Below are 19,881 nucleotides of genomic sequence, written 5' to 3'. Positions count from 1 at the left end.
CGACTGCCTGCCCACGGTTACATAGAGATTGTACAACTGGGTACCAGCACCAATGCCACGGATGAGGTGCTTACTCTCGTGGAAGTGCTAAAGCCAACAAATATACTTCCACTTCCCCGATTCCCGCGGTGGTAAAAAAAGTCTAGAGTTTCGTCCCTGAAGCCGGTAAACTCTCTTGGAGGTTATCAATTGCCGACGTCATGCCGCTTGGATGCAACCCAGAGGGTTTGCTTCTCGCTCAACAGTGCATTATTCTTTATTTGTGAAGGAGGCACAACCTAACCAATGCATTGTGAAATGTCCGCAGCTTCCGCAGTGCCAAGCAAAAGAGGAGTGGCTGTCTGTTCATCGCCTCACCGCTGAGGCCCTCTATCCACCACCACCCACCTCATTTTTCTCTGTATCTTCAAGCATAATTTCCAGCCACTTTTGAATGCAAGTAATCAATTTTACGAGAACATGCATTATTCACTGCGTGGCTCCAATCATGACTTGTAATTCGTTCAAATCGAGTGCTTTTGTGCAACCAATTGGTGACTGACTCGAAAGCGTTCAGTTGACCACGTTTAGTTGGCCGTTGCCTGGCAACCAGAGATCAGCAAAATACAACACTGTTGAACCCAGAAAAAAGAAAGGAAAAACGCGCTAAGCTCGTGACGACGACGTCGGCTAGTGACGTAGCTAGACCACTAAAAAGTTGAGCCTAAAGGACGGGTGGGACGGTCTGAGTCTCCGTTATCCCGCAGTATGTCTGAGCCTGAAGTCAGATCTATCATCTCAGACTGAATCAGTTCATGCGAAGATATCAAAGAAGAGGGAAGAATACAATCATTTTTCTGTTTACTCATTTCTCTCTCATGTGATACTAATCTTGTAGAGCTGCAGACATCGCTCAATCACTATCACTCAGAGGTTGTCACCCTGTTCGTTTTGGTGGGCTGAAGTGACAGGCTCAAGTCACCACAATGTACCTCTGCTGTACCTTCTGCAACCCAACCCAGGCCCATCCTCATGCAACGTGGAACGGTCCGGCGCGCCAGGGAGAGCTTGACTTGTTCATTCTGATTACCCGTCGAGTCGGATCATCTGGTTACGAAGCAACTTTTGTGTTTTCTGTTTCCATTGTGACGGTGATACTGCGATGTGATGTAGTTGACTACTACCGAAAGCCACGAGATGTGATGAGAAATAATGGCTTTGAGATTAAGACAACTTCGCGCTTCAAGGATGAGACACACGGCTGTCTGTGGAGAAAGGGTCCTGGTGACATTAACTCAACATAATCTGCTGTAGACAAGGAACAAGGTTTCACTTCACATGCTGCGTAAACTTCCATGTGCTCTCAACGGTGATGCATCCAGCCTTCATTGCCTATCAATCTATTATTACTTTACTTTACTTTACAAACACCAGTTCAGTGTATAAAGCACCCTACAAATCAGAACCCCAATTCAAGTCAATTCAATCCAAAGCCACACAAGACGCCTTGCATGCCCATATCAAACGCTCTCCCATCGATTCTGTACCAGGAACGTCGCAATGTCTGCAACCCATGATAGCCCATTAGATAATACCCTTAGGATCCAAAGCCACCAAACGGCGACTTGTACCACAAATAGAACCAGCTTTACCAGTAGCAAGAGAGGTAGCTGTCACATCTTCTTGATACGGTTGTTCGCGACCTTCAGTTTAGCCCCTGTGCGATCAGTGTCCTGGTCCAGTTCATCCAGCAGACGAATCTGATCTTCAACCTCTTCATGGATCCGCTCGCCCATCTCTCTTTGTCGTCGAATGACTGCAGTGAGCTGTTCAACGGCAAGATCTTGGTTTTGCATCTCCTCCTTTTGTAGCTGCAGTACTCCTTCGTTGCCCAATTCTCGTGTCTTATCAGTCTCTGGCAAAGGAGCACCCAGAACACGACCTGCAGGACGGCCTCCCTTCAGCAGCCCAGCTTTGTCAGTTGCCGAGGCCTGACCTTGACTCAAGCCGCCTCTTCCTGAAGCTGATGTGGAATTGGGCATGCTGTTGGAAAGCTTATCTAAGCCCTCGCGTTCCATGCGGGCTTGGGAAACCAGATCCCGGCGACGCCGCAGCTCTCCTTCGCCCAGTCGTTTCGATTCTTGTATCTTTCGTAGTCCATCCGCAAGTGTTGCGATCAGCGTTCCACTGCGGACGAGAACCCTTTTGGCCGCTGCGCCCGCCTCCGCGGCGGCCGTTGAATTGCCATTATCAACAGCAGCGTCTCGCCGCGACAGACATTGTCTAGCCTCGTGAAGATTCTGCTTCAGGTCTCGGTGAATATCCAGCCATGTTCCCGGATCAGCAGCACCAGCGACGGCACTCTTAATCATGCCGCCCGCTGATATCGCCGAGTTGGTCGTGCTCGAGCTCGGCAGGTTCAAAAAGGCTCTCCAAGCTGATGTGTCACGCCATCGTCGATCAGGTGATTCTGCAATCGCTCGTAGATATTTCTCGAGTCCTGCCTGGCGGTCTCGGGTCAGTTCGACTGAGTTGACAGTCGACTTCAACCAGTGTTTCGCTGGTAGAGGTTCTGGTGGCGGAGCGCCAACTTGTTGCGTCAGAGCCTGGTGGAGGGCATCGAAGTCTGAGTATCGCTTTTGGACGACAAAAGATCGCAGTGGGAGGCGAAGCGTGATATTGTAGAGTGTGTAAGGTTTCTTGGAGCCTTCGTCGGAAACGCTGGTCGAAGGAATGGCGATTTCTGTCGGTGCCATGTTGATTGAAGCTTGGTTGTGGTGATGATGCTCGGTACTGGAGAGTGGTTCTTGATTCACATGAAAGGCATGAAAGAAAATTATATTGATGTTCGCCTGTTACGTGGTTGAACGGCGAATGTTGATTGTGTAAATTAAGACATGAAAGACGATAAATGCGTCATGGCCATGGCGTCTATCGAAAGAAGCTGCCTGACGTATTCGTACAGCTTATTATGCATTGGGTGCCCAGGGCCCCAGGCTGTGTTTTAGTGCTGGTGGCTGACCGTCGGTGAAGGTCACGGCGCTCGGCAATTGGCAGCACTAAACTAAAATTGGCTGCGCATGCGACCTGTTGCCAGAGTGATCCACATTTGAAGTAAAGGCCTTTGAGCCTCACAATGCAATGTGCACAAGGTCATGTGAGAACTCATGATGACCTGTCATGGTGATAACATTGATGAGGAAGATTTCAGCTCTGATGTTATTATACACTCTTTTGTCCAAAGAGTTATGTATGCTCCAAACTTGGCAGAGTTTCACTTTACACGTGTGGTTTAAGAGATTGGCATTGGAACATATTTAAGCAACGACTACCTTGCCGCAATATTGTCTGATGCCCTTCAATCTTCAGTCGTTTGTTTTCATTATGATGGTGAATCTTAAGCTACCTCTGGTTTCGGAAATTCACATGGCCGAGGTATGTGAGTCATGTCTACAGCTAGAGCAAAGAGCATAGTATTCCTGATGATCACAAAATCACCAGCAAACATGTTGGTTGCGTAAGTCAAACAATGTGTTAATTGAGCGGCCATGGCTGAAGTATATGAGCTATTGCTGCCATTATCTGCTTCAATTAGCATTAGTTGAACGATATACGCCACTTTATAATTGTAAGAACCTGAACTGAACTGGGTGATAATATCACTTGACATAAAGCAAGTTCTCCCATAATCGACTGATACAGCGCAATCCCAAACATGATTTTGAATCATGCACTTATCTGCGAAATGCCATCATGCTGATGTTCGATACCTGATTATAGGTAGCATGGAAGGATTTCTGACTACGAAATATTTGACTTGACAAGCACTTCATAGTTTCATGTCATGATTGCTTCAGGCATTGAGCTTTATTGTTCTCAGGCCACAAAGTATGCTCCCTCTTTGGTGGCCTTGATAGAACAGCCAAAAGGGGCTTTGATCACACCTACATTCTCTCGAGTCCGTTCTTCAATGTAAACCCTGAAAGTGTACCAACGAACATATTTCAAGGTAGAATAGGCTTGTAAATTTCCGGGAGTTTTACACCAGTGATAGCAAGACTTGGAGGAGAAAAGACCATTTGGAACTTCTACAAGTGGAGGGAGTGGTCTCATACATGTCATTATCTTCCAGGAATACCCAGCACTTATCGCGGAATCCCAAGGTTTTATTGACATCCGTAACAAGTCTGGCTTGATAATAGGTTAGTCTCCTGTGCTTGGGCGTGTTCTTCTAATTTGTGAACGATCCTATCGGCCTGGCAATCTGGACTTCACAGACCTCGTAAGGCAAATTGTTCACCTGGCTCTCAAAGTGTTAGTAGCAAATTATCCTAATAAGGGCTGTCAGCTTGGATATCATGTATTCACACTCCAGCCCAAACAATGTATACTTTGGGTATCTCGACAGTTTATGTACAAAGTCATCACATTACTCTAACAAGTCATCTCAGCCATGCTTGTTTCTATACTTCCCAAATATGACTTTAACTTCCATGGTCTCGGCTCGTCCCGTTCCCATTTACTGGCCACAACGTTACCCGTAACACGGCGACACAAGCTCGAGTGTCCAACGAGATCAATTTTTACCCTCATTCTCGAGTACTCTATGCGAGTCCCAGAACAAGTACAGGGACAACCTTCGCTTCTAGAGCCAAATCTTGTCCCCTATCAGCTCAGCGAACTCCCTCCCAAAGGTTTTGGGTCACAACTCCATATCCATCCTCTGTTTAACTCGTGCCAGAGAAACCAGCGTCACCCCAGCCCAAATCGTGGTCGCGTTAAGTACATCTTCCAGCTTTGGATGTCATCAACAAGTCTAAAAGGTCTCTTGGTCATCGAGACCCTCGCCCTCAGCAGGAATTTCGAATCCTTCCTCTGTTGAGTAAAGAATAGTTTGGATCTGCTTTACGAGGCCATCCTCTTGCTTCTCCAGCTCCGGGTCCTCGTCAACAGCCTGTTGGACAAGTAGCTCAATATCCCGCAACTTGCTGAAGTAGAAGTCTCGTTCCCTCTCCAGGCCTGTGACGGTCTCCTTCAATGTGGCGTTTTCTTGCTGAAGAGCTGCGGTAGCGGGTCCAGCGGCCTTTGCAACTCGGGGTCCACCACTTGGAGTACCGCTACCCACGCGGCGAGCGGCGCCAGTGCTAGCAGCAGGTCGGGGTGCGGCGGCAGCGGGAGGCATTGAGCCACCTTTTCGGCGGGCAACGGCATCGTACTCGTGGTCGGGGAAGTTAAGATCCCAAAATCGCTTTGTCCACTGGAGGAACTCGAGGTTGTCCTGCATCTTGCACTTGATAAGTGCGGAGACAGGAATAGGCTTGTCAATTTGGTGCTTGGTAAAGGTGTCTGAAGACACGTCAGCATGCTATTTGTAGGTGAAAGTGTAAAATAAGTGACTGACTTTGCAAGACCTTGAAATTTTGAATATACAAGTATTCAGAGTTCACATTGAACTTGACCTTGGACATGGGGACGTCCATGTAGATACTGTCAAAAACCTGGCAAAGGGCAGCACTAGACAGGCGGTGTTAGAAAGAAAGTATCATGATGCAGATAATGGTGCGTGCTCGTGTAGTGGCTGTATAGGTCAGGAATGACAAGTGAGGCTCCCTGAAAGTGCTCGTGATAGCAATCGCGGGGTTGTTTGGTGTTGTTTATAATCCCTTGCTTCGATCATAGCACGGTGCAACATGATGTAGCCATCTGTGACGAGGGGGCGGGGCAAACAAAAGATGGATGGACTCACCCAGTACCGCACTGCTCAACCTTGGTGATGTTAAGCTGAAGCAGGCTGTTGAGCCATGCAACAAGCTCTTGTCTGTAGCATTATGTATTAGTATGCAAGCAATGTTTGGAGGTAGCTAGCTGTCTTGCAAACAGCTCCAGATGGCATCACCAACCTCGACTCGCCCATTTTGAACTGATTGTCTGTTATAGGGTGTGATTTATTATTCGGGATCGTGAGAGCGCAAAAAAGCGACGTAGGAGAAAGGCGAAAGGCGTTCGTTTCAAGAGGATATCGAATCGAGAAAGGAAAACAAACTGAACGAAGGCGCAAAAGGGAAGCTAAGGAGATTGCGTTCGTCGGGTTAAGTTGGGGAGAAATTAAAAGCAACCGTCTTCGCGCTGATTCCACGAAGTTGTTCATGGGTAGCCTGTCGCCCAATCAACCAGCCGGCCGTTGGTGGGGGGTACCCAGAGGGACCAGCGCATCCGCTGTGTTATTGCTGATCGTGTTTGGCACAGAAGGTACCGCCACGTACCGCAACGCTAGAACCCCTCCTACCCCCCGCTACGTCCCCTAGAGCTTGCTCCAGCCAGTGAGGTCACGTGCGGAGCCGCCCGTCAATCTTTGGGAAAGTAACAAGCTCTCACCGCTAAAATTTCGAGAAGCGGCAGAAAAAAAAAAGTTCGAGATTTGCTGCGAAAGGTGCCCCACTGCTTCTGTCGCGTCTACAAATCTTGATAGAAGAGCTGTACGAGTGCCCTTTGACCCGATAAGATGACGCCCTCACAGAAGCGAAAACCCGCACAAGACGACTTCATATTTACAATTGACGACAATGACGATATTCCTGTCGAGGAGGAGGAAGTGACCGCGGAACCTCCCAAGAAGAAGGCCAAGACCAGCAAAAAGCCAAAGAAGTCAAAGCGTGCAGCCAGTCCTGAAGATGACGAGGAGGAAAATGGTGTAGAGGGCATCTGGGGATTCAATGATGATGACGATGGTGCCATGGACTCCGAATTCGAGTTTGGCGCTGAGGAAGCTGCCGACCTTGGTACAGTAGAATTCGAGGGATGGGGCTTCGATGGTGCGAAGAAGAGTATGGCTATTGACAAGAAGGGTGTTGATCTGGATGAGATTATTCGAAGGCGTCGCGAAAAGAAGCTTGGAAAATCTGACCACGAAGAAACTGCCGATGCCGAACAGAACGAGGCTATGGATGTTGATCTGGACGACGATGATGACGAGGTTCTTGCAGACGACGCATTCGGTATGAACGTTGCTTCTGATGTTGAAGAATCTGGCGACGAAAAGGACGAGGATGATGAGGATGAATCTGGAGCTGAAGACAAGGATGAGGATGAGGACGAGGAAGATGATGATGCTGCATCAGACAACGACTCTGTCGCTACTCCCACAGGGCACCCAGATGACGATGCTTCCGACGATAGCGACGTTGAGGAGGACGCCGAGGAGGAAGCAAAGCGAAAGGCTTTCTTCGCCCCGGAGGAAGAGGAGGCACCTGGCAAGAAGAGTGCCTCATCTTTCCAGGCCATGTCTCTGTCACGTCCAATTCTCCGTGGTCTTGCTACAGTAGGATTCTCCAAGCCTACGCCCATTCAGGCGAAGTCAATTCCTATTGCGCTTATGGGCAAGGATCTTGTCGGTGGTGCTGTCACTGGTTCCGGAAAGACTGGTGCCTTTATCGTTCCTATTCTGGAGCGTTTGCTATACCGACCCAAGAAGATTCCCACCACCCGCGTCGTTGTTCTGACTCCTACTCGTGAATTGGCCATCCAATGTCACGCTGTCGCCACAAAACTTGCTGCCTTTACTGATATCAAGTTTACCCTTGCTGTCGGTGGTCTGAGTCTCAAGGCCCAGGAGGTTGAGCTGAAGTTGCGCCCAGATGTTATTATTGCTACCCCTGGTCGTTTCATTGATCACATGCGAAACTCTGCCAGCTTCAACGTTGACACTGTTGAGATCATGGTCCTTGATGAAGCTGATCGTATGCTTGAGGACGGTTTCGCCGACGAACTTAACGAAATTCTCACAACACTCCCCAAGTCACGACAAACTATGCTCTTCTCCGCTACCATGACATCCACTGTCGACCGTCTCATCAAGGTCGGCCTTAATAAACCTGCCAGGGTTATGGTGGATTCTCAGAAGAAGACTGTTACTACACTGGTGCAAGAATTCGTTCGCCTGCGCCCTGGCCGAGAGGAGAAGCGAATGGGTTACCTGGCACATGTCTGCAAGAACCTCTACAAGGAGCGAGTTATTATCTTTTTCCGACAAAAGAAGGAAGCTCATCGAGCTCGAATTATCTTTGGTTTACTTGGTCTCTCATGTGCTGAGCTTCACGGTAGCATGAACCAAACACAGGTTAGTATTATTCTGTCTCGCTGCTATGACCATCACTAACACTATTTAGCGTATCTCAAGTGTTGAGGACTTCCGTGATGGCAAGGTGGCGTATTTATTAGCCACCGACCTTGCTTCCCGTGGTCTTGATATCAAGGGCGTCGATACCGTCATCAACTACGAAGCGCCTCAATCACTCGAAATCTACGTCCACAGAGTTGGTCGAACAGCTCGTGCTGGTCGCAAGGGTACTGCCTTGACATTAGCTTCTGAGAACGACCGCAAGGTCGTCAAGGCTGCAGTGAAGGCCGGCAAGGCCCAGGGCGCCAAGATTGTCAGTCGGCAGATTGAGGCTGCCGAGGTCGATACTCTTCAGGCACAGATCGACGAGATGGATGATGAAATCGAGGAGATCATGCAAGAAGAGAAGGAAGAGAAGCAGCTTGCCCATGTCGAGATGCAAGTCAAGAAGGGTGAGAACCTCATCCAGCATGAGGCTGAGATCAAGGGACGACCTAGGCGAACGTGGTTCGAGTCTGAACACGACAAGAAGCAGTCCAAGCAAGCCGGCAAAGATGAGCTCAACGGCATGAGAGAGGCGATGAAGAAGAAGACGGGCAAACTAAGCAACAAGGATAAGAAGCGCCTTGACAACAAGCAACTACGTGCCGAGGGTGGCGGAGAGTGGAGGAAGGGCAAGTCGTCAGAGGCTGATATGAAGGCCCGACATAAGGAACAGGCCAAATCAAGGGCCAAGGGCCGGGCGACTAAGGAGGGAGGCAAGGATGCCGCCCCTAGTAAACCCAAGGGAAAGGGAAGAGTCGGTGGTAAGAGGAGATGAGCTAAAAGTTTAGAGGAGTTTATTGGCAGCGATGTATAGGTAGTTTTAGGTTAATTATATCCATGGCCACACACAACCCGCCTCCGTCTTGCTCGTCCGAGGGGTATCTAACCTGATTCGGCGCTTTGTGAGGAATGTTGCAATAAGGTTTGAAGGGACTGGACGTGCCTGTAGATCTATGCAACCCTGATCGGCAATCTGACGTTTACGTGACGCTAAAGGATTGACGAATCCGTCCAACACTCGCACTTTTCAGGGCCGTACATTACAAATTATCACAAGTCATTGGTCAAGAAGGTTCGGAAAGAAAATTACTATATTAAGTATCAAGGAGTGTGTAATCGTTCGCTATACCGCTAGCACCGTTGCTTTTGTCGTAAGAAGCACGCTAGATATCGCTTTCATCATTTGTAAAAGAGAGTCCTCATAACTATATTCGTAGAACCAGGCTCAAACTCAAAGACTAAGGGGAGGGATTCCAATAGATGCCGCGACTTCGCTTTGGACTCTGAGCAGGTTGACAATGGCATTGTCGAGGCCAGTGATAGTGGCACTACCGCCAACATTCGCAGCTCGTACAGCAGCAGCGAAGAGGAGAACAGGGCTCACAAACGGGTTGACTGCAGCCTTGACAGCATTGATCTCAGCCTGGAAAGTAGCTCGCAGAGCAGGAGTCAGGTCTGTGACAGTGACGGTGACAGTGGCGCCGATGTTCTCAATGATGTCGATAACGATGAGAATAGAGGCAGTGAGTGTCGCGATCTGTTGGTTGGTGAGGCCAATGGCTTGACCAGCAACACCACCAGCTGCCCCTGTTGTGACGCTGACAATCGTGGTTGTGGAAGCGGCCAGGCCCTGGGCGATTGCTTGGTAATTGGCCTTGACAAGGGCTTGAGCTTGTACGATGAGTTGGGCATCAACGTTGTTCTTGATCAAGGCGACATTATTGTCTATTAAGTTGTAAGTAAAGAGGAGGTTGAGGTGCTAGGAGAAGCGGCTTACCGATCTCGTTGAGAGTTACCAAAGAGGAGCTTGATACAGTGTCAACCGAGGACTTGATGGTTCCTGTGACGGTTTGTTGCCGGCGGAAAGGAGAGGCCGCGGCGAAGGAAGCAAGAGTGAGAAGGCTGAGGAACTTCATATTGATTGTGGTAGTTGAAGTGATCAAGGCCAGTGTTGAGTATGTGATGAGTTGATGAGTTGTGAGTGAAGTGAAGATGATGATGGTGATAGTTCCAGGCGCCAGACCAAGCAAATTATATAGACTTTACTTCAGCACCATGTCCAGAAGCCATCGTATAACTCGCCACCTCGATCTCAACAACCATCATCCACAGCTTATCGAGTCCAACCTAACAGGTTTTGGGCAACCCTCCCGAGCAACATTCCAAAGCCCAGACACGCATCACAGCTCTAGACTGGACCCCATTCCAGCGCCTCAGAGTTGACTTTGACAGTTGCCTCCGAGGACTAGACCTAGTGCAGTCTTGGACCACGCCGTTACCGCCGGGCCGTTACGAGTGGGCGCTCATCCAGGGGAGGGGGATGTGCATGCGGTACTACCCTTTTGAAAGAAACACGCATGTTGGTGAGAGTCAACTTGACGTCTGGAATGGTCAATCGTGTCTTGGTTCTTTTGAGCTTGTTGGGAGGCGGCCATTGAGAGGGGAGGGATTTCCCCATGCTTGAGACAACGGTGATAGTCGGGCGTTTTTTGATCGAGCGGCGGACAAAGTGACTTAGTCTTGAGTGTCTGAGTTTGGCAAAGGGCTATTACAAAAGTGCTCCGGTGCTATCTTAGTTCCTGGGGTTAGTTCAAGACTTGCCGGGTTGTTTCCGGAACTAATGTCTATATGTAGAGAACTGGCTTAGACTGAACTCCTCGTTTCTTCGATTCTAAACATAAGTTGAGCCGCCTCGATTGGAAATCTCAGCTCTCCGCTTGGTGTCTCAGAGCAAAGATGTTAGGTCATGCTCTCTCAGCCACTTAGCTAATAAGCACAACGATCCTCAATGGTCTCGAAACTTGAAGCATCTATGTAATCTTGGCGCTGCACAAGATCGCAAATCGGATATCTAGATTGTGCTTACTACTGCAGTTTGAGATATGTGATGAACAACTTGATGCCGCCTGTAAAGGCAGGGTTAAAAGAACCAGTCGGCTTCCGAGTCGTTGTGAGGGCTGCCTGTGTGTCTTAGACAACTGTCACTTTATCGTTATTTGACAGCGGAAAATATTCCGGAACTATCCATTGTCTCACATATAAGCCATGTTCGCGGAGTGTTCACTGCTTGTGGAATAACTTGCATCACAGATCTAGACCAGAACAACTGCAGCTTCACGGCGCAGTGTGTTCTAGGCCATGGATGGAAAGTCTGACTTACGGCATCTTGATCATTTCTGAGACAATTCTCTCACTCCAGCAGATTTGTGGAAAGTCAGATCTGATCAGTAAGATTTCGGAGACTTGTTTAAGGGTGTTCAGTTTCGTCTTGCGATCGATAGATAGGTGAGATCGAGATGAGATATGGAGTCTAGACTTCATACATACATGTTGGCTGCATATGCCACATCTGAAGATCCGTAAAGAATATACGGATAGTCGATATCTCTTTTTTAGACTACATAACCTGTGAAATGTAGGCCCATGCAGCGCAGACATAGTCCCTATTCGGTAATGACTTGAAAGCTTTATGTCTGATGCTCGTAACTCATCCAATCTACTTAGCTTGAGGTTCATCAGCATGCGTATGATACCATTCATAATCTGTCTTACTATTATTGCGTAGAGCTGGGCTGAGTATCTTGTCTCAGTGGTGCGTATCGACTTGGCCCAGACCAAGAGTTGTACTGCGTGTTGACATATGTGCTTGGTCATCCCAAGTCACACTGATCTCTCAGCTGTACTGACTTCAAAAACACTTCCCATTCATTGGCCACATTATGTAACGGGTGTTGTTCATCCGAATCGAGTTGAAATTCAAAGAGAGAGCTACAGGTAACCTTGAAGTCGTGGCTTCAATATATCTAGTTCATCGACGCGGCGCTATGCAGGGATCGATAAAGAGTGTCTGGAGGGCGGTTCAAAGGCTCTGTTTGATCTGCCAAGAGAGCTTGTTGCATTTACGACGATACATCTCTTTGCGTCAAGCTGAGCATGTGTGCGTATCAAAGGGGTTCGCTTTTTTCAGCTGTCTCGGAGTGTACACGCCATAAGCTCGCTCAACTCACTTAACAGTGCCGATGTCAGTTTGTCTTGGTACCGAGCAATTAGAGTCTCTCGAGACGTTATGCTTCAACTTCTTATGCACCGATTGGCATTCCAATAGCTTAAATAAGCTCCTATCTCGTAGATCCAAGTCTTAAACCTAAACCCTATTACAGTGAGATCGACATTTCGATCACATTCTCAGCGGTCAGCCAAGCCTCTCCTGTCTTGATAGCCTTGCTTGCAATCTTTCTTTTCAGCTGATGGGTGTTTGAGACAGGTTCTGGATCGGCTACTAACGACGGTAAAGAAGCATCGGTCATCTCCGGTCGCTTAGATCGGCGGCTGATGATGATCTCGATGTACAGGGTCAAAAGTTCAGCCCTACTATTGCACATAGAGGGTTTTCAGTTCCTTGTATCAGTCATCTACCTCTCAAATTGATTGTCTATGATAACAGTTGTGTTCAGGAAGTGGAGGGCATTGTCACTTGTTTCAGCCCCCTAAGCACGATTGGTAAAGAGCCTCGATAGCCAATTGAGACACTAATGGGTTTTGGCTGTAACGTGACATGAGCCATCATCATTCAACAGCTTACCGAAGTTTGAGAAGTCTTTGGCATCACCAAGAACGATTGAACCGAAGACACATGACGATGTAATACGGTTCAGGAGTCACAGGTAGGGAGGAATAAACCAAGAAAAGACACACGATGTAGTACCCTCCTATCGCGATGATCTCGAACCTTTGATCAAGTCAATTATCTTCAATTTTTGACTAACTCCTCAATATGACAAAGCTTTTCAGCACTCACGCCCCCTCATTCATATGAACAACATGAACTAACTGTACAAACATGCCAAGCGGTTCGCGGCAAGTCGAGAGGAAAGCCCCCTTTTCAATTTTCTTTTCTTTTTTCTTGTCTTGTTTTCATTCGCTTTACATGCCATTTGCCTTCTCCTCCAGAATAGACACCACACTAGGGGTCTCTTGGGGAGCAGGAGCATCAGTGGGCTTCTGAGTAGGGCTGGCGGGTCTGCTGGTGACGAACTGCACATGTTGTCAGTGTTTATTCCACCGGAAGAAGTTGTTAGAGACTTACGTTGCTAGCTGCGCTCAGGAGAGCGATCAGAGAACTCTGTACCACATCCTCGTGGATACCAACACCCCATACTGACTGCTTGCTACCAACGGGCTTGCACTCGATATATGAGGCAGCCTTGACACCGCGTCCCTCGCCAATGGCGTGCTCCTTGTAGTCATTGACATCAAACTCGATGTTAAGCTCCTTGAGGGCTGAAACCATGCTGGAAATGGGACCGTTACCACGGCCACGCAGCTTCAGCTCCTTGCCGTTCACCAGCAGGACACCCTCAAAGATACGGATAAAATCCTTGGTGTCTTGTGTTCTGCCGTGTGCTGCGGGAGCAGGAGATCGCGATCGGTCAGGTGTGATGCTGTAGTCCACCAGGCTGAAATGAGGGTTGTTGTTGAGGAAGTATGTGTTCTCAAACAGAGAGGTGATCTCATTTGCCAGCAGCTCGCGTCCGACCTCCTCACTCTTCTTCTGGACGACCTTGGAAAAGGCGACTTGGAGACCGCGGGGAAGGTCAAGCTGGAGCTTGGTGTGCACAATGAAAGCGCTTCCTCCCTTTCCAGACTGAGAGTTGACACGGATGATGGCCTCGTAGTTGCGGCCGATATCTCGGGGGTCCAGTGGCAGGTAGGGCATGCCGTTCCAGGGGTCCTCGTGGCCCAGACCCTTGGCCTTGCGGTCCTGGAAACCCTTCTTGATAGCATCTTGATGGCTACCAGAGAAAGCAGCGCATACCAGACTGCCGCCATAAGGAGCACGCTGGTGGACGGGGATCTTGGTGCAAGACTCAACCATGTCGATGACTGAGTTCAGGTCGGAGAAGTCAATGTTAGGGCTGACACCTTGTGTGTACAGGTTAAGGGCCAGAGTGACGAGATCGACGTTTCCGGTTCGCTCGCCGTTACCAAACAGACAGCCCTCTACTCGATCAGCGCCGGCCATTTGAGCAAGCTCAGCAGCAGCAATACTGCATCCACGGTCGTTGTGGGGATGCAGGGAGATACAAACATCCTGTCTGTCGCCAATGTTGTTGCAGAAGTATTCGATCAGATCGGCGTAGATGTTGGGCGTCGCCAGTTCTACTGTGGCGGGGAGGTTCAGGATGATCTGGTCGCCCTTGGTCGCGTCAGGTCCCCAAGCAGCCTTGACAGCCTGGCAGACTCTCACGGCATAGTCAGGGTCTGTGTCTGAGAAGCACTCGGGGGAGAACTCGAATTGCCAGTTGGTGCCAGAGGCCTCAGGGTTATCCTTTGTCAGAGATCTGACCAGCTTGGTGCACTCTACAGCAAGCTCCAGGGTCTGCTCCTCAGTGTAGCCAAAGACTACTTGACGGAAGCATGCGCTTGTAGCAAGGTAGATGTGAATGATGGCGTTCTTAGCACCGCGGACAGACTCGACGGTTCTGCGAATGAGGTCGGGTCGGCAGGGGGACAGGACTTGTAGGAATACATCGTCGGGGACAGCTCCTGGGGTCTGGATCAGGCGCTGGGTGAAGTCGAAGTCGGTTTGGGAGGCAGAGGGGAAAGAGACTTCAATCTCCTTGTAGCCTAGATCGCAGAGCATCTTGAAGTATCGCCACTTCTCCTCGCCGTTCTATCATGACAGGTCAGTCTCGTGTCGCAATTGGGCGTGTTACTGAGGGGAACGTACCATGGGATCGGGCAGACTCTGGTTGCCATCGCGCAGACAGCTTCTTTAAGGGAATTAGTATTATTCAAGTGTCTCATGAGTGTCAATTGATGACGTACGAAAGCCAGCGAGGGGCCTTCTCGATGGTCTTGTCGGGCCATGTTCGATTTGGCAGTTTAGGAGCCTGAGAAGGTTAATCATAAGATCACCTGAGGTTGATTGAAAACAAAACTCACCTTGAACGGCTTGTATTTCTTCCACGGTTCCTTGAGCCTGGCAAGGAAAAATGTTAGTATCATGGCATGTCTGAAAGGCCGATATCGCAACGTACATAGTCATCTTGGCAATGGGATGTTGAAGAGCAACTTGATCTCAATTCCAAGCAGAGTGTAGCTGTCAAAATATGAGTATAATGAAGGAAGAAGCACGAATACAAATAGTTTCTAAGAATGAGACGTACAAAAAAAAGATTGAGTCAGTCAAAGTCAAAAAGTTTGAGTCACGGTAGCGGAGGCGGGGTAGTACGGAGTTAGAGTAGATTTGATTTGGAGGCGCGCCCTGAGGTGGGAGGTTACAGCGAGTGAAAGACAAGGTAATTGACATTTTTGGAGGGGCATTCCCTTGCGACATGATACAATTGCTCTGCAGCTCTGCTTGTTTTTTTGCTTGTACCTTGATTGCCCGCTGTTATCCGAATCCGGAGTCGGAGGAGGGCCCATCAAAGGTTTACTAGTCAAGACTGGAGAAGAGGAATCCTTGTCACTATTGAAGATATACCCGATTATTTGTATCTAGGTCATTGTATTAAATCTGTGAGCTGAAGAGTGTGTTCATTGGAAGTTGTTTGTAGGTTGAGTGAATGTTCTGTGATGAAATAGTTTAGTAACTAGTCCAAAGACTCAGACTTGTGAAAAGACTATTTTTTCACTGACACTCAGAAGCATTATACTGACATCTACAGTAAGTCAACTGCTACCAATATCATAGCCCGATAATAAAGTCAAGGTAACACCGATCAACGGCATCGGCCTCAAGAAGACGGGCCGGTATCTACTTCAATTCTCGGGGGTCAAAACTGGATCTCGGCATATTATGGATACCTCCGATTTTATCACGGGAGCCAGGTCTCTACCACTGCCACTAGGTACGTACCTAGCTATAGCTGCAGGCCAGGCCCCATTTCATTAAATGGCCATAGCTGATGACGTAAGGTCTGATCGGCACAGAAGAACTGCAACTGAGCGAGCTTACTAGACTGTGCCAGGTCTAGACTAGACTAGGGTCACGAGCTACACTGTCTCTCTCTCTTTTGTGTCTCGGTATCTGAGAGCAGCAAACCATCTTCAAATACACTGAGACTCGTCCAAATCATGTGCTACCGTCATCATCTCCGCCGTTAACTGACAGCCCTGCCAGTGCCAGTGTCAGGCTGAGCAACCCCCCATCAGAAGACTCAGCCGCCTGAGATCTGTCCCTACCTCCAATAAATATCCCAACCTGTCAGCCGCCATCGCAATCCCGAGAGAGCCTCGTCTGACTCTACTATAGTCCAATTCGTATAAAAAGTCGACAAGCTGGCGCCGTTCAGATTCTTCGGCCCCTATCGCCCTCACCCGCGTCACAAGCAGAGCCTCGCACGCTTCCTGTTCCCTCGCGCTGTAAGAGACCGATACCGTGAACGACTACTCAATTTCCACCTCAACACTCTTCCGCGTCTCAAGCACAGGTTCCAGTCCCGAGTTTACCGATACATTCTTGAGCGCCAACGGAGGCGCGCGGATCAATCGCGCATTTTGGACATCGTCAAGCGGCAAGGGAGACAGCTCTGGCTAGGATCTCAAGCGAACCGCCCTGTCAAGCATGCAAGGACCCGATCCAAGGGTTCAGTGGCGCACAAAACGCCCCAGACAGCAGGAATCATGATGGGATATGGCTCAAACCGGGCTGCGAGCCCTGGGGATGGCGAGAGGGGATATAGGAGGAAGCGCTTGGCAGCTATGGCAGGGAATTTGTACAGAAGCGGCCAAGCCGCAGTGTCCGAGATAAAGGAATCATATGCCCAGACCAGGGCAGGACCTGCAGCCTCAGGACATGAGAACCACGGACGGATACACATCCCCGGCGCATTTCCAGATGTTGCGATCACAGTGAAAGGCGACTGCCAAATGGTACTGTTTCCGTCGTATGCGAAACAGCACACCAAGCGTGATTGGGGCGAGATGGCGATGCACGACTCGGATGCGCCACATGGAAGCATCAGAGATGAAGGCTTTTGGCGAAATGAATGGGAACGGAACGAAGATGAAAGAGCCATTATTGATGTTGATGTCCGAGGCTGGATCTATACGCCTCACAGCGGTCCCATGACAAGGAGAAACAGAGTTCTCATCGGTTTGGCGCGGCAGCTCAGTGGTATCCCTGCGCCCAGAGCAGACCAAACATACAATCCAGAGACCGGGCTTCCACGTACGCATCATCAAATACACGAGGAGCAAAAAGAGCAGGAGAAGATCAACTCTGAAGCTCGGCGCATTGAAAGAGTAGGACAGCGAGAGAAGCAGGTTGCATACCAGGGAGGCTTCAGTGAGAAGACGCCTGACAACGATGACCCTCTTACGGACAGCTTTTACTATCCTTCTCGCCAGGGCAACCAATCTCCTGATTCTGCGCCTTCCAGTCCAACGATGCCAGCCAAAACTATGACATCGAATACCACTGCCAGCGAGATGAGCGACAGTGATCTCATTTTGGCTAATGCCAATCTCATGGCTCGAATTGCTCCTTTCATGACAAATCCCTCTGTTGCTCTACCAGTCACTTTCTTCTTCTACAACAGCGAGAAGTCTCAATCAAAGACCGTCATGACCAACGATGCGGGTCATTTCGTCATTCGTGCTGCTCTCGACTTTATCCCAACTCATGTTAGAGTTCTGGCGGATGAGGATCTGTCAGCTATCCAAGAGATCAAAGTCATTGAGCCATACGGAGTCAGTCTTATCAGCGACATTGACGATACAGTCAAGAAGTCCAATATTTCTGCGGGTGCCAAGGAGATCTTCCGCAACACCTTCATCCGAGATCTAGGTGAGCTCTCTGTCGAAGGTGTTAAAGAGTGGTACAATCGCATGGCCGACATGGGTGTGAGCATTCATTACTGCTCAAACAGTCCGTGGCAGCTTTTCCCAGTCCTAGCCAGTTTCTTCAAGATGCACGGCCTGCCACCAGGATCGCTTCATCTAAAGCAATACAGCGGCATGTTGCAGGGTATCTTTGAGCCAGTGGCAGAAAGAAAGCGATCTACACTTACTCGCCTACTACGAGATTTCCCTGAAAGGATGTTCATTCTTGTGGGAGACAGCGGAGAAGCTGACTTGGAGGTTTACACGGAGCTTGCCCTTGCGAACCCAGGACGGATCCTCGCGGTCTTCATTCGAGATGTCACAACACCAGAGGAGACAGCATTCTTCAACTCCAACTCAGGGTATGACTTTGGTCGACCAAAGACCCCAGCTACTTCCAGCAACGCTTCAAGAAATGTTTCAAGAAACCCTTCATACCAGAACCTGGGGCCTGGCGGATATCGGGGAGAAAGCAAACCTCCCCCAGGCCCGACTATGGGAACTCTGATCGACTTCTCAGACGAGCCAGGGGAGGCCAAGATCGATCGCAATGCGGCTCTCTCTCAGGTTCGAAATGCCAGTGCCAATGCCCACTCCAAGAGTGCCAGTACGACTGATCTACTTGGTGGACGTAAGCCACCTCCGCCCAGACCGGCAAAACCGGTTGCGTTGAGGAGTGCCAAGTCGATCACCGAGTTGAACAAGGGTCTCAGCAGGCAGAATTCTGATGAGATACCTCCGCCGCCGCCGCCTAGAAGACCAGCGGTGCAGGTCAGAGAACCATCAGTGCCTCATCCTCTGAAACAGATTCACAACTCCTCGCAGCAGAGCTCAGGCAGCAGCAATGGTGGTTTCAAAATCCCAGCTCGCTCTAATTCTGGAGATCGTCCTCCTCCACCTCCGCCACGACGACGTGGTACACCCTCAAGCATCACCGAGTCGAACCAAAATCCACGTCTTCCACCACGACCGACTCAGAATATGGCCAATCTAGACGTAGACTACGATCCGCTCCCGCCACCGTCATCAAATCCCCCTCCGTCATTTGGTTCAGGAAGATCGACTTATCAGTCAGACGGCGGCAACACATCAACACCAGGCTCACCAACGCTGGGTCCACAAGCAGTAAACAAGAAATTAGAATTATGGAGGAGGAGATTAGCACGAGCACACGAACAGCTGGACGGGCTAGGTGTGGCCCTATATACATGGCGACGAGGAAACGATGTCATTGCAGAAGCAGAGGGAATAGTCAAACGAGCCCTCTCAGATATGGAGAGGAAGAGAAGGATGAGATAATAGCGACTCGACTCTATATACCAAGCATTTTGTTATTCTCAATTCAACTTACACTCTGTATACTACTATACTAGCGTTAGCATAGATGGGGACTGGGGACTGGGGTTTGGGATGTCCACAACACTACGGAAGCATCCACATCCAGAGTTAGACACGACGATCACTATCCAATCAGCTAAGGCGCAGTGGCAGAGTGGTCTAATGCGATAGACTAGAAATCTATTCTCTTCGGAGGCGTCTGTTCGAATCAGGCCTGCGTCGATTGGTTCATCTTTTGTTCCTATACTGTACAGGAATTCATTTTTTGCTCCATTGCCTACGTTTCCCATACGTTTGCCACTCGACTTGGACAGCTAAATCCGATTGCATCTCCGTAGCTGATTGCTGGCCATAGGGCTAATCACCATGGCCTCATAAACGTAGTCGCTTATGCACGGAATGCTCTCGCTACTTGTAACTTCAAATCAAGTAGTAGACACTCTCTAGATATCCAGACTGTACGGTTTTCTTATGAAAGCAAATAGATGATGGCCATAGGCCAATGAGTCCAATTGTCTGCTATGTTCGTTTCTAGATAATCCCAACTCCAACTCCGCTTCATCACGTATGCATGT

At 49.2% G+C, this 19,881-nt stretch overlaps 7 protein-coding genes, besides 1 other annotated feature; 3 read left to right on the top strand and 4 right to left on the bottom strand.

Moving 5' to 3' along the window:
• Positions 1-965: 965 nt before the first annotated feature.
• Positions 966-1,283, top strand: FFUJ_03365 (uncharacterized protein; the record flags this gene model as incomplete). Its single annotated transcript, XM_023575204.1, has 1 exon — positions 966-1,283. The coding sequence occupies one exon, from the start codon at positions 966-968 to the stop codon at positions 1,281-1,283; it is 318 nt and encodes a 105-aa protein (XP_023428423.1).
• Positions 1,284-1,652: 369 nt separating this feature from the next.
• Positions 1,653-2,735, bottom strand: FFUJ_03364 (related to syntaxin; the record flags this gene model as incomplete). The annotated part of the gene is made up of 1 exon (XM_023575203.1): positions 1,653-2,735. One exon carries the CDS (start codon positions 2,733-2,735, stop codon positions 1,653-1,655), a length of 1,083 nt encoding a protein of 360 aa, XP_023428422.1.
• Positions 2,736-4,795: 2,060 nt separating this feature from the next.
• FFUJ_03363 (probable EB1-like protein) lies at positions 4,796-5,893 on the bottom strand (the record flags this gene model as incomplete). XM_023575202.1 has 4 exons in its annotated part: positions 4,796-5,325; positions 5,381-5,493; positions 5,726-5,797; positions 5,880-5,893. 4 exons carry the CDS (start codon positions 5,891-5,893, stop codon positions 4,796-4,798), a joined length of 729 nt encoding a protein of 242 aa, XP_023428818.1.
• Positions 5,894-6,481: 588 nt separating this feature from the next.
• FFUJ_03362 (probable ATP-dependent RNA helicase) lies at positions 6,482-8,915 on the top strand (the record flags this gene model as incomplete). XM_023575201.1 has 2 exons in its annotated part: positions 6,482-8,095; positions 8,145-8,915. The coding sequence occupies 2 exons, from the start codon at positions 6,482-6,484 to the stop codon at positions 8,913-8,915; spliced, it is 2,385 nt and encodes a 794-aa protein (XP_023428421.1).
• Positions 8,916-9,371: 456 nt separating this feature from the next.
• On the bottom strand, positions 9,372-10,056 carry FFUJ_03361 (uncharacterized protein; the record flags this gene model as incomplete). XM_023575200.1 has 2 exons in its annotated part: positions 9,372-9,865; positions 9,918-10,056. 2 exons carry the CDS (start codon positions 10,054-10,056, stop codon positions 9,372-9,374), a joined length of 633 nt encoding a protein of 210 aa, XP_023428420.1.
• A 3,007-nt stretch (positions 10,057-13,063) lies between these two features.
• Positions 13,064-15,188, bottom strand: FFUJ_03360 (probable 2-isopropylmalalate synthase; the record flags this gene model as incomplete). XM_023575199.1 has 6 exons in its annotated part: positions 13,064-13,174; positions 13,227-14,813; positions 14,871-14,913; positions 14,969-15,033; positions 15,086-15,122; positions 15,181-15,188. The coding sequence occupies 6 exons, from the start codon at positions 15,186-15,188 to the stop codon at positions 13,064-13,066; spliced, it is 1,851 nt and encodes a 616-aa protein (XP_023428817.1).
• A 1,583-nt stretch (positions 15,189-16,771) lies between these two features.
• On the top strand, positions 16,772-19,267 carry FFUJ_03359 (probable actin cytoskeleton organization and biogenesis; the record flags this gene model as incomplete). The annotated part of the gene is made up of 1 exon (XM_023575198.1): positions 16,772-19,267. The coding sequence occupies one exon, from the start codon at positions 16,772-16,774 to the stop codon at positions 19,265-19,267; it is 2,496 nt and encodes an 831-aa protein (XP_023428419.1).
• A 179-nt stretch (positions 19,268-19,446) lies between these two features.
• Positions 19,447-19,528, top strand: a tRNA (tRNA-Ser).
• Positions 19,529-19,881: the final 353 nt, after the last annotated feature.

The sequence above is a fragment of the Fusarium fujikuroi genome, chromosome FFUJ_chr03 (genome assembly GCF_900079805.1).
Source record: "Fusarium fujikuroi IMI 58289 draft genome, chromosome FFUJ_chr03".
Taxonomy (NCBI): domain Eukaryota; kingdom Fungi; phylum Ascomycota; class Sordariomycetes; order Hypocreales; family Nectriaceae; genus Fusarium; species Fusarium fujikuroi.
The sequence above is the reverse complement of the archived record's forward strand: the minus strand, read 5'-3'. Positions and strand labels throughout refer to the sequence as shown.